The sequence below is a fragment of the Nelumbo lutea genome, chromosome 1 (genome assembly GCF_056320005.1).
Source record: "Nelumbo lutea isolate HS-2025 chromosome 1, American lotus-T2T, whole genome shotgun sequence".
NCBI classification, from domain to species: Eukaryota; Viridiplantae; Streptophyta; class Magnoliopsida; order Proteales; family Nelumbonaceae; genus Nelumbo; species Nelumbo lutea.
The window spans coordinates 61,702,451-61,714,878 of NC_142684.1; the positions used below are offsets into that span (position 1 = coordinate 61,702,451).

Consider the following 12,428-nt stretch of genomic DNA (forward strand, 5'->3'; position numbering starts at 1 on the left):
GCGAACACTTGAGGATTGAGCTAAAATAGCAATGGAAAAAGATGCCAAAGATGCAGAGATATGCTAATGAGTATTCCTCCTTGGTAATTCTTAGTGTCTCATTACCCTGTCAAGCTGAGGTGGTAGATGATTGCATTGTTGAAGTATCATCATGAAAAGAAGCCTGGTTGGCATAAGTTGAAGTCACTTATATGTCCCTCAAGACCATAATGTGAAAGGCACGAACTCCATGAAGGTCTCTACAATAGTCAATAGTATGTTTCTTAGGGCCATAATAAGTACAAAACTTAACATTGGTGACCTTACCAAGACTACAACCAATCTAAATTTTGTTACGACCATTCGTACTATGACCTTCTTCATGTCCTCCACAAGAACTATTCAACACCAAGAGTCTGGTATTCTATCATCACAATTATGAGCCAATCACAAATACCATCAACTATACTGTTTGAGCATCTAAGCAGTACTCTACTTTCCACATAAATCACATCACCAGAAACTCACCAATTATATCTTCACTTTCTTGATTCATCAACATCAACTTATCTTCAAGAATTAGAATTTCAGTCCCTCTTTGTTTATACAAGTAAAGGGTACACCTGAATCCAGACTCGCTTCAATCAGGGAAAGAAGATATTGAGGAAAAATCAAATCTGAACCGCTTCCAATGTTACTAAGAAAGGGAAAGAAGAGAGGAGAGCTGCAGAAACCTTTAAGCTTGATCACAAACCATTCTCTGATATCATGAACAAGGTCTGTTTGTCTTAGTGAAAGAAAGGAAGGAAGACTGCAGAAAGAAGAAAAGAAAGGACATTGCAGGCACATATGATGAGAAGAAGAAAGTTGTTTACTGTTTGGAAAGAAAAATCTTAATCTCCCGATTGGCCAGGCTTCTTTATATGTCCATTCACTATAATATCCCGTTTAAGTAATGAAACAGACCTTTCCATAGTGTCCATATTTTAGCTAATAAATGACAATGAGATTGACTACTCTACACTTCTCTAGACAACAGTGCAGTAAACATAATAAGGAAACTGATCTATGGCAAGTTTAAGTGAGATCAAGCTCTTGTTGTAACTTCTTTTTTGTTTCAGTAATTAATGAATGATTTTCTGTGTTTCTGATATAAAAAACTAACCTATACTAACACAAAAAATCTTCTCTGATACATTATTTTTGGGAGATGGGAAAAGTATGTATTTGAGCTGTGGCCAGGTACAAATTTTATGTTCCAGTGGTATACCCTAGCAGATATATTAGGCTTTGTTTTTTTTTTTTTGAAACAGGTAAAGTATATATTCATTAAAGGCAAAAAACATGTCAAACAAGGAGCTATACACAGGGATTTACAAAAAAACTGCACAAGCGGAACTATATCCCCAAACCCTGATTTACGAAATGATTCCCAACAGTAAAAATGGAACTAAAATTTCTGTTCTTGAGCACATTGTTTACTGCTAACCAAGAGAACATTTTCCCCAAACATTTCTGAAAAACTGTCTGAAGAGCAGATATGTTATTTTTGGTATAGTGCCTTGGTATATTATATGTTTGATTTGAAGAAAATATTATTTAGTACTATAATTATCATCTATAAAATGTTGTTATCTGTTATAATTATCCTTAGAATGTTTTGTGTGCACAAATTGGTTTCTCATATTTGGTTGCAGTATTTTCTGTTTGTGCCTTGTCTTTTCTGTAGTATCTAGTAAGTAGGGCATCTGTTTTCAGAATATGTAGGGAAACTGCTTTATTGTAGTCAGAAGTTGTTCATGATTCTGCATTAATTGTATATTCAGTCCATGTATGTATGTGATCATGGCTTTATTTGAGAATGTACATTCTGTTCCTTTTCCTTGCCTTTAACTTTTTTTTATCAGTTCTAACTCCAACATCTATGTCCAATTGCAGAGTGGGAACTCTCTTGTACTGTCTACAACAGGTCCAACCCCACTTGTCACACAAACTGCAGGAGTTATGCAGAGCTCTATAGCAGTGACTCAGCAACCAGTTCCTGTTTTCCGGCAGCCTGCTGGGATACATATACCCCATTTCCCACCTAATTACCTGCCATACAGCCAGTATTTCTCCCCATTCTATGTACCGCCCCCTATTCACCATTTTTTAAGCAACACTGCCTTCCCGCAGCAACCTCCAGCTGGTAATGTATATCCAACTCCTGCAGCAGCAGCAGCTGCTGCCACAGGTGTCAAATACTCCCTTTCACAATACAAGCCTGGAGCTAATGCAGGCAACTCAGCTCACATTGGAATGCCGACTGGTTATGGACCATACAGCTCCTCCCCAGCTAGCTACAGTCCCAGTCCAGCTGCAACTACTGGAAACTCGACTGGGAATGAGGACCTTGCTGCTTCTCAATTCAAGGAAAATAATGTTTACATCACTGGGCAGCAGGTTTGTGTTTTACCCTTCCCCTAATCTATTTAGTGAATGCTTTGAAAATCATAATCGTATTGTAAATCATAGAGAAAGTTGTCGAATTGAATCATGAATTGTATCATAAATTGTAAGATTATTTCAATTTTTTTGCAAACTTGTCAAAAAATTAAACATAGACATATTAAAAGTCTATCTATGATCTCTCTCTCTCTCTCTCTCTCTATATATATATATATATATATATATATATATATATATAGGAAAATGACTTTACCCTGTTTTTAATCTATATCTACCGTATATGTATGTAAAACGATAGAATTGACTACTTATACAATACAGGCCTAGGATGATATAATCAAGTTTGGCTTGAAAATTTAACAAACCTACATACAATGGCTCTTTAACCTACATATGATGGAAAATAAACTCAATTTTTAGTCTTAACTAACGTAAATAAATCATGTTCTAGTAAGGGCTGTATAAAAAGTCTCCCTAGCAAAACTAAATATAAACAAAAAAAAAAAGAAAAAAAAAACAAAGTAGAGAACGTTTTTTGATCAGCAAATAATGATTAATTTTATTAATTTGAGAGAAAGATGAAAACAGATTACAGCCATCAGAAAAGATGTTGCACATAAACTCCCTGTTTTGCTAGTGAATCAGCCATTCCATTTGCAGTCCTTCTGATCCAAGTGAAAGAGGCATTGATCTCCCTTGCTATGCTTTCAATCTCTCGCAGGGAATGTTTATATTATCCAGGGAGCATTACCTCTAGAATTAGACCAGGAAATCACCAGTTCTGAGTCCTCTTCAAACTCCAAGTTTTTAAAGTCTGCTTGTTTGGCTAGTTGTAACCCCTGAAGAAGTGCTTGACGTTCAACCTTTGTTGAATCTCCAACTCCTATTGGCCCTGAATACATTGCCAGAACTTTTTTTTTTTTCTGAATTTCTGAACAAACCCCTATTCCTTCCAGTCCCGGGTTCCCTATGGAGCTGCCAACAAAGTAGAGAACTAATTCTTAATTGAATTTATTTTAATTGTAGTGAATCGTAGAAATCATATAAATTGTAATATTTTTGATCAAATTATAGGATTCAAACAAAAATAATAAGATTTATGCAGAAAAGGATTCAGACATAAGATTTGAATCAAAACCTTTGGGATTCATGATTCAAACCTTGAACTGTATTTTAAATCGTAAGATTTTGACAACATTGATTTAGCCTACTTTAGGGTCGGAAACGTGGGCTTCCTTTTAATGTTGTTTTAGCATTGTATGGAATATCTTGTTTTCTCTTGGAGAAAACAGTGAAACATGTGACAATGGCAAGAATTTAAAAAATGCACAAATTGGGGCTTGTTGCTTCACCCAGCGATGCTTTTTGACCATAGGTTTTTCCATAGCCTTCCTAGTATGATGTTGTCGCAAAAAAATTTTGATGATAAGACAAGAATTTGTCAGAAGAGAATAAAAGGAGGAAACTGTAATGCCTATGTGTGATTGTTTTATTTTATCGTTCTATGGTTCTTATTTCACTAGTTACAATTACGTGTCTATTGTGAGGAGAGGTTGGTTAAATGCTTGGGTTCAATAAGGGATGTGTTGACATAATGGACTACCTGGTTGGTTGACATGTCCTACTTATTAGAGTATCTGTCCTGCTTTCTGTATGCCTCTTCTGTTTACAAGTTATGTGCCATTGTAAAGTTTCAAGTGGTCCAACAATGAAAATAATGTTTTGGCATGCGATGCATTCTCTTTTTTTTTTTTTTTTCATTTGTCTCCTCACTTCCACTTAGTTTTGTCTCTCAACTCTCTCCCTTTCTTTTCATCTTTTACATTTTTCTAAGGATCTTGGAAGCCTCTATTGTGGTTCAATTTGTCCAATTGAAATGCCAATCCTCTCTATTTATTTTCCAGGCCTGAGCATTGTGCACATACATTTGATTCCAGGCATCAGCTTTTATCCGTCTATATGCATTTAAGTGTGTGGTGTACTGGTGTTACAGTACCCTTGTGTCACATTTTTCTGAGCATTTTTTGGTGCCCTTTGTAACCTTTTTTACTTGCTTTTTTTTTTCTTTTTTTTTTATGCCTGTCTGATGCCATTTAGGGTATCTTCTCATAATGATAATATTTTCATATTAAGTTTCCAAGTACCACCATTTATCTATCCATGCACCTTTAAGTGTGTGAGGTGTTACAGTACCCTTTATATACATGTTTCTGAGCAATTTTGGGTGCCTTCTGATTCATAAGATGGCTAGGTAATTGTAATTTGAAAATTCAAGAACAGTGCTTGCATTTTTTTTCCTTGGTCATTTGGTTGCCTAGACAACAGATTCTGCTGGAAACCACAATAATATTTGTGAAATTGTATACTTTTTTATGTAACATATACGCCACATTATGTGTAATGTTCCTTTTTTCTTGTTACTAATTCTTATTTTGTATTTGTTTCCTAACTAGATCTTAGATACAGATATGGTGCCTGTATCATTGTTTAGAAAACCAGACCGGACTGATCGATTGAACCGGTTAAATTGTGATCTGACCCTTCGGCTGGTTTGGTCATACACTGAAAACCATAATTCATGAAAAACTGACTGACCAGCTGGTTTAATTGGAAAACTGGTGAATCAGTCCCAGTTTTATGGAACTGCCCAGGTCATAACATGAATAGAAACGTTAAAATGTTGATAACAAGACTTGAACCCAAGACCTTATTATGTGTTTTGTCTTGTTACTATTAATACATCTCTTCAATTGCATTTATTTGTGCCTCTTTAATGTGTTTTGTCTGACCCGTGAATCTCTCCCTTTTCTGGTTCTATGTTTGGCCCGGTTCTTGAACATTGGTGGAAATAGTACTAGGGCAACAATTGTAGTAATGCTGGAAATTCCCTATTATGCTGCACTGCATTAAAATCACCACTCAATTAATCAAGTTCATTCATATGACTGGACCTTGAGACATCCTTCACTAAAGGCAAATATAAACAACTATGCTGTTCTATCTTCTATCATGAAAAATATTTATGTTCATCATCATGTAGATTAATCTGATTTTTTGATAGGTAGTGGATGAATCTGAGTGTTGTATTTGAAATTGATTCCTTTGAAAATGCTTTTATATGCCTCTTAGTCTTTCACGTATTCTCCTACATGCCCTTAAATTCAACTCAATCCAACTAAACTTGGCACCCACCATATTATAAATTTAGGAATTTTTTCAATCAATGAATACCATATATCTTTCTTCTCCCCAAACTGTTTTACAATGATTTAAAAGGTGTGCCTAGGCGCACAGGCGAGGTGCATTTTGGGGTATGCACCTCGCCTAGGTCCTAGGCGCATCTCTTTCAAAAGGCGCACACCTGATGCGCCTTGTGCCTCAGCCCAGGTGTGCGCCTTTTTATATGTTCATTCATTCATTGCAATAAAACACCTTCTGAAAAGGCAATGAAAGTTATAAAATCATTAATTTTTATGTGAGAAATAAGAATTTCAGACCCTAAACATAGACTTGTTCGGGTTTGCCTTGAGGGGCGTGCTACAAAGGCGACTCATAGAATCAAGAACACAATATGTTTTATATCACATTAACTACTTGAAGCAATGCAATTAAGGAGAAAAGGAGATTGTGGGTTTTACATGCTTGAAAATGCTTTATATGTTTGCTTTTATTTTTAAAATTTCATTTGAATACATTTTACATGTTATGTTTATGTATTTTAATTTTAGATAATAGGTTTTTTAAATAATTTATTTTAAAATTTAAGTTTATATTTTTATTAATATTATGTTTAATTTTTTTTTTGATTTTTTTGGGCATTTTTTAGAATTTTCTGATTTTTTTTTTATTTTTTAGCTTTTTTTTTTTTGTAATTTTGTGCCTTTCTTAAAAAGGCATGCACCTCGCCTTGCGCCTTGCGCTTTTTTTGTGCCTTGCACTTTTAAAACACTGCTGTTTTATAAATATAACTTTCAAGGTTATTTATCAAAAAATATAACTTCCAAGGTTGATCTCCCTGGCATAAAACCAAATTTCTTATCTGACATGTTTCATACTGTGACCTCGGCTTAATTACTCTGAAAGGTTCATGTTATAACCTACATGCCATTACTATGTGAAATTCAACTTCTCTTTTGTGAATGTACATGTCAATGCGTATTATGCACTTGATATGATAAATTATTGAGTACTTTGGAGAAGGATTTACAAATAACAAAGTGGTCTCACTCTTCATTTTTTTAGAGTGAAGGCTCGACTGTCTGGATTCCTGCACCAGGTAGAGACATTTCCAGCTTGCAGCCCAGCTCTTTCTACAACCTTCCTCAGGGGCAGCATGTGACGTTTGCTCCGACACAGGGAGGCCATGGTGCTTTTGCTGGACCTGGAATCTATCATCCTGCCCAAACGGTGGCTGCTGCAACTGTTCACCCGCTACTGCAGCAATCTCAGACAATGGCTGGAGCAGTTGAGATGGTGGGACCCCCTGCTGGAGTTTTTCAGCAACCTCAACGAGCACAGATCAACTGGACCAATAATTACTGAAATTAGATAAATCCTTGTTGGCCGCTGATAAACCATAACATATCAACCTCGGATTTTTTTTTGAGAGACGGTTCTGGAGGGAGACGTCAGGGAGAAATATAGGACTCGGCCTGTTCTGAGTGTACATACACATATAAAGGGTTGCTGGGAATTTTGTGGAAAGTATCCTAGATTGCTGGGCTGGGGACGGTTGGTGTTATTTCACCTGTCATTGATATTGACCATTTTAAGTTGGTTTTGGGAGGCATATGCAGGTTGTTTCTCTGCTGCCGGCTAGTTTTTTTTTTTTTTTTTTTTTGTTTTTTCCCTTGTTCTTGTCCTTTGGTATTTCTTTTTAACTTTTATTTTTCCTAAGTTACTGTGGGTGGTAAAAGGTTTTTCATTTAGTCTTCTTTCTCCTTCTCTTTGAGGTCTCTTAGGACTTTTGGAAGGTAAGATGTAAGTGGGTGGGATTTTCCATTTCTTTTTTAATCGTTCCACTGTCTTACCTGTAAAGTAAATTTTGATAGCAAGGAACGATGTACTACACTGTTGTAATTTTTTTGGCTAAGCACACACTGTTGTAATTGGTATTAAGAGAAAGTAGCATTTCATTTGTTCCAACTTACTGCAGGTTTCATTGCAGGTTCAGTTTTAAAAACTCAGGTGGCACAATGGATTAAGACAGTCGGAAGTTTTTTCAATTTTCAACCCAAACGATCATATTGCCTCATAACTACTGTCTTGTTGATCATTGAAGGTGAATAACTTTCAAGGCTAGGTGGTTTATCTCCATTCCACTGTGGAACCCACAAGGCATTTTGTTCTTTTTTTCCCCTTTTTTTCAGCTTCCAAGACTTTCATCTCCATCATGGTAGACGTTTGGAAACAGTGCATCCTCCAAAGCATATTATTGATTTGCTTGCAAATTGCAAGTTGCAATTTCATTTCCAAGAGACCATGTTGTTCTTGTCATTTATCACTATCGACCGCGGTAGCGACCTGAGATGTTGCTAAACGCCAAGATAGATGTTCATGAAGGCAGAGAGATTGGTGTCCATTAATTACTCATCTCATAATAAATTGACAATTGGTGCTAACTGCTAAGCCAATCATTAAAATGTTAATTTTGTTGGTTTCTAACATCTAAACCATGGTATCCCAACACCAACAATACAAAGTCATAATACATGTCTGAGAATCAAATATTTGAAAACTATAAGAAAAATAAACTATGGATTAAGATCACGAAAACACACCTTCAGTCGAAGAGGATTTTTTCGAACTCATATAATTCAGATAGAAAATTCAAGCACATGTAAAATTAGCCATAGGAAGCATTATCATAAATGTGAAAAAGAATGACCTAGAAAATAAATAGCAAAAGGCAAATAAAACTCTTATATAGCTAACATTTTGGGGTAAAAAGAGAAAAAGATTATTCACCTATTCAATTAATTATTAGTTGACAACTAACATGCTATTTAAACACAAACTAATTAATTCTTTTCATTAATTGTATTTTCCTTTTTGTAAACCTGTTATGGATTGATCACATAGTGGTATGAAATGTATACACTTGGTGTGTAGCACCGTACTATATAGGGACTTTTTCCCTTTTGAATACAATATGCATTACTTCACCTTTCACACACACACACACAAATTGAAATGGATGAACTAAATGACATATTTGTTTGTGTGGATAAAATTACTAAATAAAAAAAAAAAATCTGAGGGTATGGTAATTAGTAATCAATGCCATACCTTAGCTTCATCTTTGAAGGAGCTTGCAACCTCCTAGATTTTATTCACTATAAAGACAGATTATTAAGCCATTCAATTCAACTACTTCGGCTATAATATTCAAACATCTCCCACTTATACATAATGCAAATATTCTAAATAAAGTCCTATTAGATTAGATATCACGACAAAAAGGCAAAAATGATAAATGTGTTAAAGCATAATTCCAAGTATCACCAAAAGCTATTTTATGTCAAGAATTAATGCATCTAGAACACCAAATGTGATCTCCAACTTCATTGGCAATGTTAGGACCCTTTGGAATATAAACCATTGCTTCCAATATTCATACTGAAAATATGTACATTTAATTTGTTTTTGTATCTATGCTTTTGTGGAACTATTCATACAAGTTAACAGAGAAAATAGAATAAAAGCAAGTTTTATATTGAGTATCTAATATGTCACACTCAAATGATTTGTTTGCTCTAGCCTCACAGTAGTAAGAACACTAAGGCATTCAAAATAAATTTGGAAATGAAGTGTTAAAATTCCTAAGCACAACAATTGATAGCAATTAAAGAGCAATGATTAAATCATGTAGCCAATTAAAAAAATAATATAATATAAATTTGAATGCTGAAATACCAATCCATATCATGTTTCACAAAACAGGATACTTGTAGTCTCCTAAAATCCACAAACTCAAATAATAAAAATTTCAAGTAAGCAATTCAAAGAGCTGAAGTCAAAACTTTCCTATAATCAACATACTCAAATAGGTAATATTAATTTAAATGCAAAAACCAATTTAAATAAAATAGAAGACTACAACCCACTAAAATCTACAAAGGCAAATAATATAAATTTCAAAGTAGGCCTTAGTAGCAGAATTATAGATTATGTCTATGAAGAATATATCTCACCATCCTACCCTTTAGTAATCTTTCCCTTTAATATTACCATTCCTTTAACCTACTTACAATTATTATCATACTTGAAGATGAGTCTTATACCACCGTCGTCCTTGGAATAATAACCACAATTGGATTCATAGGTAAGTCATGTGTAACAATCACAATGGGTTATCCTCGATTGTGTATTAGACTTCTAAAACTAAATCAATAAAACTCATCCTTTGAATAGACCACATTGGAGATTGAAATACATTCCAAAACTTGTAAAGTTCTGTTTTTATGACATTTTAGTGGAAGGAAAGTGTCCAATGTCAATTGGTTAACAAAGGTAGATTCTTCCAAAACTTGGAGGATTGATATCTGGGGCTAGATCTTTGAAGTAAATAGTTCCGTTTTGCCACATTGCCGTCTTTTTTTGGATTTCTTGGGCTATAGGCAATTGACTTGTGAGAAATGCTCTCATCTTCCTTGGAACAATGGATTCATCATAGGGGATCGCTTGGATAAAAATTTGAATGAAATGAGTTATCTTAATGTATCAAATGTTAAAGGTAAATGATCATCCATGATCTACTTGGGGCTAAGGAACCCAAGTTCATATAGCTCTTCGATACTTTAAGCTAATTTTGGTAGCTGATGGCAGAATGTTTATGGAGCAATCAACCAAACACATGGAGTAGGTTTTAGTAACCACCTAATCTAGACCTCATCTAGATTTTTCAATTAGTAACTTGAACAAACTCATTACTTAGAATATAGAGTCTGTCTTCAAAAAAGAGTATCATTAGAACTTAAAAGGAAAATGTCTTGCATTTAAGCTGGACTTGTTTAAGAAATAAAGAACATGCATGGCTTCTTTACAACAGTCCAATGCTCCTGCCCTAGGTTGGGCTGGAATCTACTTACCACACTCACTGCCTGAGCAATATTCGGGTGAATGCACAACATGACATACGTGATGCTCCCTACGGCTAAGGCATAGAGAACATCTCTCATGCCCTCAGTCTCCTCAGAAGTCTTGGGAGACATCTTCTTGGAGAGAGTGACTCCATGCCTGAAAGGAACGTTTCCTTTCTTGGAGTTCTCCATGCTGTATCTTTTGACGATTTTGTCAATGTAAGCAGCCTGGGATAATCCAATTATCCGCTTTGACCTATCTCTATAGAGTCGAAGACCCAGTATATATGAAGCTTCTCCAAGATCTTTCATGGAGAACTGCTGTGATAGCCATACCTTGACCGAAGTCAACATTCCTACATCATTCCTAATGTGTAGGATATCGTCCACGTACAACACCAAGAAGGTGATCTTATCCTCACTGGACTTCCTGTAAACACAAGGCTTATCCGGATTTTGCTCAAAGTCAAACGTTTTGACGGTATAATCAAAACGGATGTTCCAACTCCTAGAAGCCTGCTTTAGTCCATATATGGATCTGTTAAGTTTACATACCATATGTTCCTGACTAGCAGCAATGAAGCCTTGCGGCTGTTGCATGTAGATATCTTCACTAAGATCTCCATTCAGGAACGCGATTTTGACATCCATTTGCCAAATCTCATAGTCATGGTATGCTGCTACAGCTAGCAGGATCCTAATGGATTTAAGCATGGCCATGGGCGAAAATGTTTCATCATAATCGATGCCTTCTTTTTGAGTATACCCTTTCGCCACCAAACGAGCTTTGTAGGTCTCAATCCTGCCATCAGAGCCCTTCTTCCTCTTGTAGATCCATTTGCAACCAATTGCTTTTACCCCGGAGGGCGGATCTACTAGAGTCCAGACCCCATTGGTCTCCATCGAGTCCATCTCAGCTCTCATGGCTTCCACCCACTTTTGGGAATCTATGTCTAACATAGCTTTCACGTAAGTTACGGGATCCTCCTCACTAGTCAAGGCTTCCACCAGGTAGCTATCTTGGTCATAACCATATCGGATTGGTGGCCTGGATACCCAAGTGAATCTTCTTGGTTGGTCACTACCTGAAACTTGTAGGACATCTCCCACTGCTCCTAAACTCTCTACATCAAGAACTATTTCCTAACGATGGGTTCCAAGATGTATTCGGTTTCTAAGAATTGAGCGTTTCGACTACAGAACACTTTCTGCTCACTTGGGTCATAGAATAGATAACCCACCAAATCTTTTGGGTAGCCTATGAATAGGCAACAACTGGTTTTGGATTTCAACTTGTCCGCACTTGTTCTTTTAACGTGTGCAGGACAGCCCCAAATCTTCAAGTGTCTTACACTTGGCTTCCTTCTGGTCCATAATTCATATGGAGTCTTCGGAACCAATTTGGTTGAGACCCGATTTAGTACGCAGATAGTAGTCTCTAATGCATATCCCCAAAAAGATGTGGGTAATTCTGAGCGTACTAGAAGTGACCGGACCATGTCCAACAAGGTCTTATTCCTCCTCTTTGAAACACCGTTGAGTTGAGGTGTAGCAGGAGGAGCTAATTGTGACACTATCCCGTTGACCTTCAAGTAGTCCCTAAATTCGTTAGAGAGATACTCGCCACCTCGATCCGATCGAAGGGCCTTAATTTGTCTCCCCAACTGTTTCTCGACTTCGTGTCTGAACTCTTTGAACTTTTCAAAAGATTCAGACTTGTGTCTTATTAGGTACGCATAACCATATTGTGAAAAATCATCTGTAAAGGTGATGAAATACACGTGTTGATTCTGTGTCCTAACACTCAGGGGACCACATACATCAGTATGTATTAGGTCAAGTGTGCTTACACATCTTTCAGGCTTACCGTCAAATGGCCGCTTAGTTATCTTACCTTGAAGGCAAGGCTCACAAGTGGGA

At 36.1% G+C, this 12,428-nt stretch overlaps 1 protein-coding gene across 3 annotated transcripts in view; it reads left to right on the forward strand.

Moving 5' to 3' along the window:
• Positions 1–7,572, forward strand: part of LOC148874838 (GBF-interacting protein 1-like) — a 42,932-nt gene extending 35,360 nt beyond the window's left edge. For all 3 annotated transcript variants that reach the window (XM_088963787.1, XM_088963786.1, XM_088963785.1), the window contains 2 exons: positions 1,918–2,421; positions 6,670–7,572. In XM_088963787.1, the coding sequence (XP_088819913.1) occupies positions 1,918–2,421; positions 6,670–6,969 (804 nt within the window). In that variant the 3' untranslated portion in view covers positions 6,970–7,572. The remainder of the gene's footprint in view (positions 1–1,917; positions 2,422–6,669) is intronic.
• Positions 7,573–12,428: the final 4,856 nt, after the last annotated feature.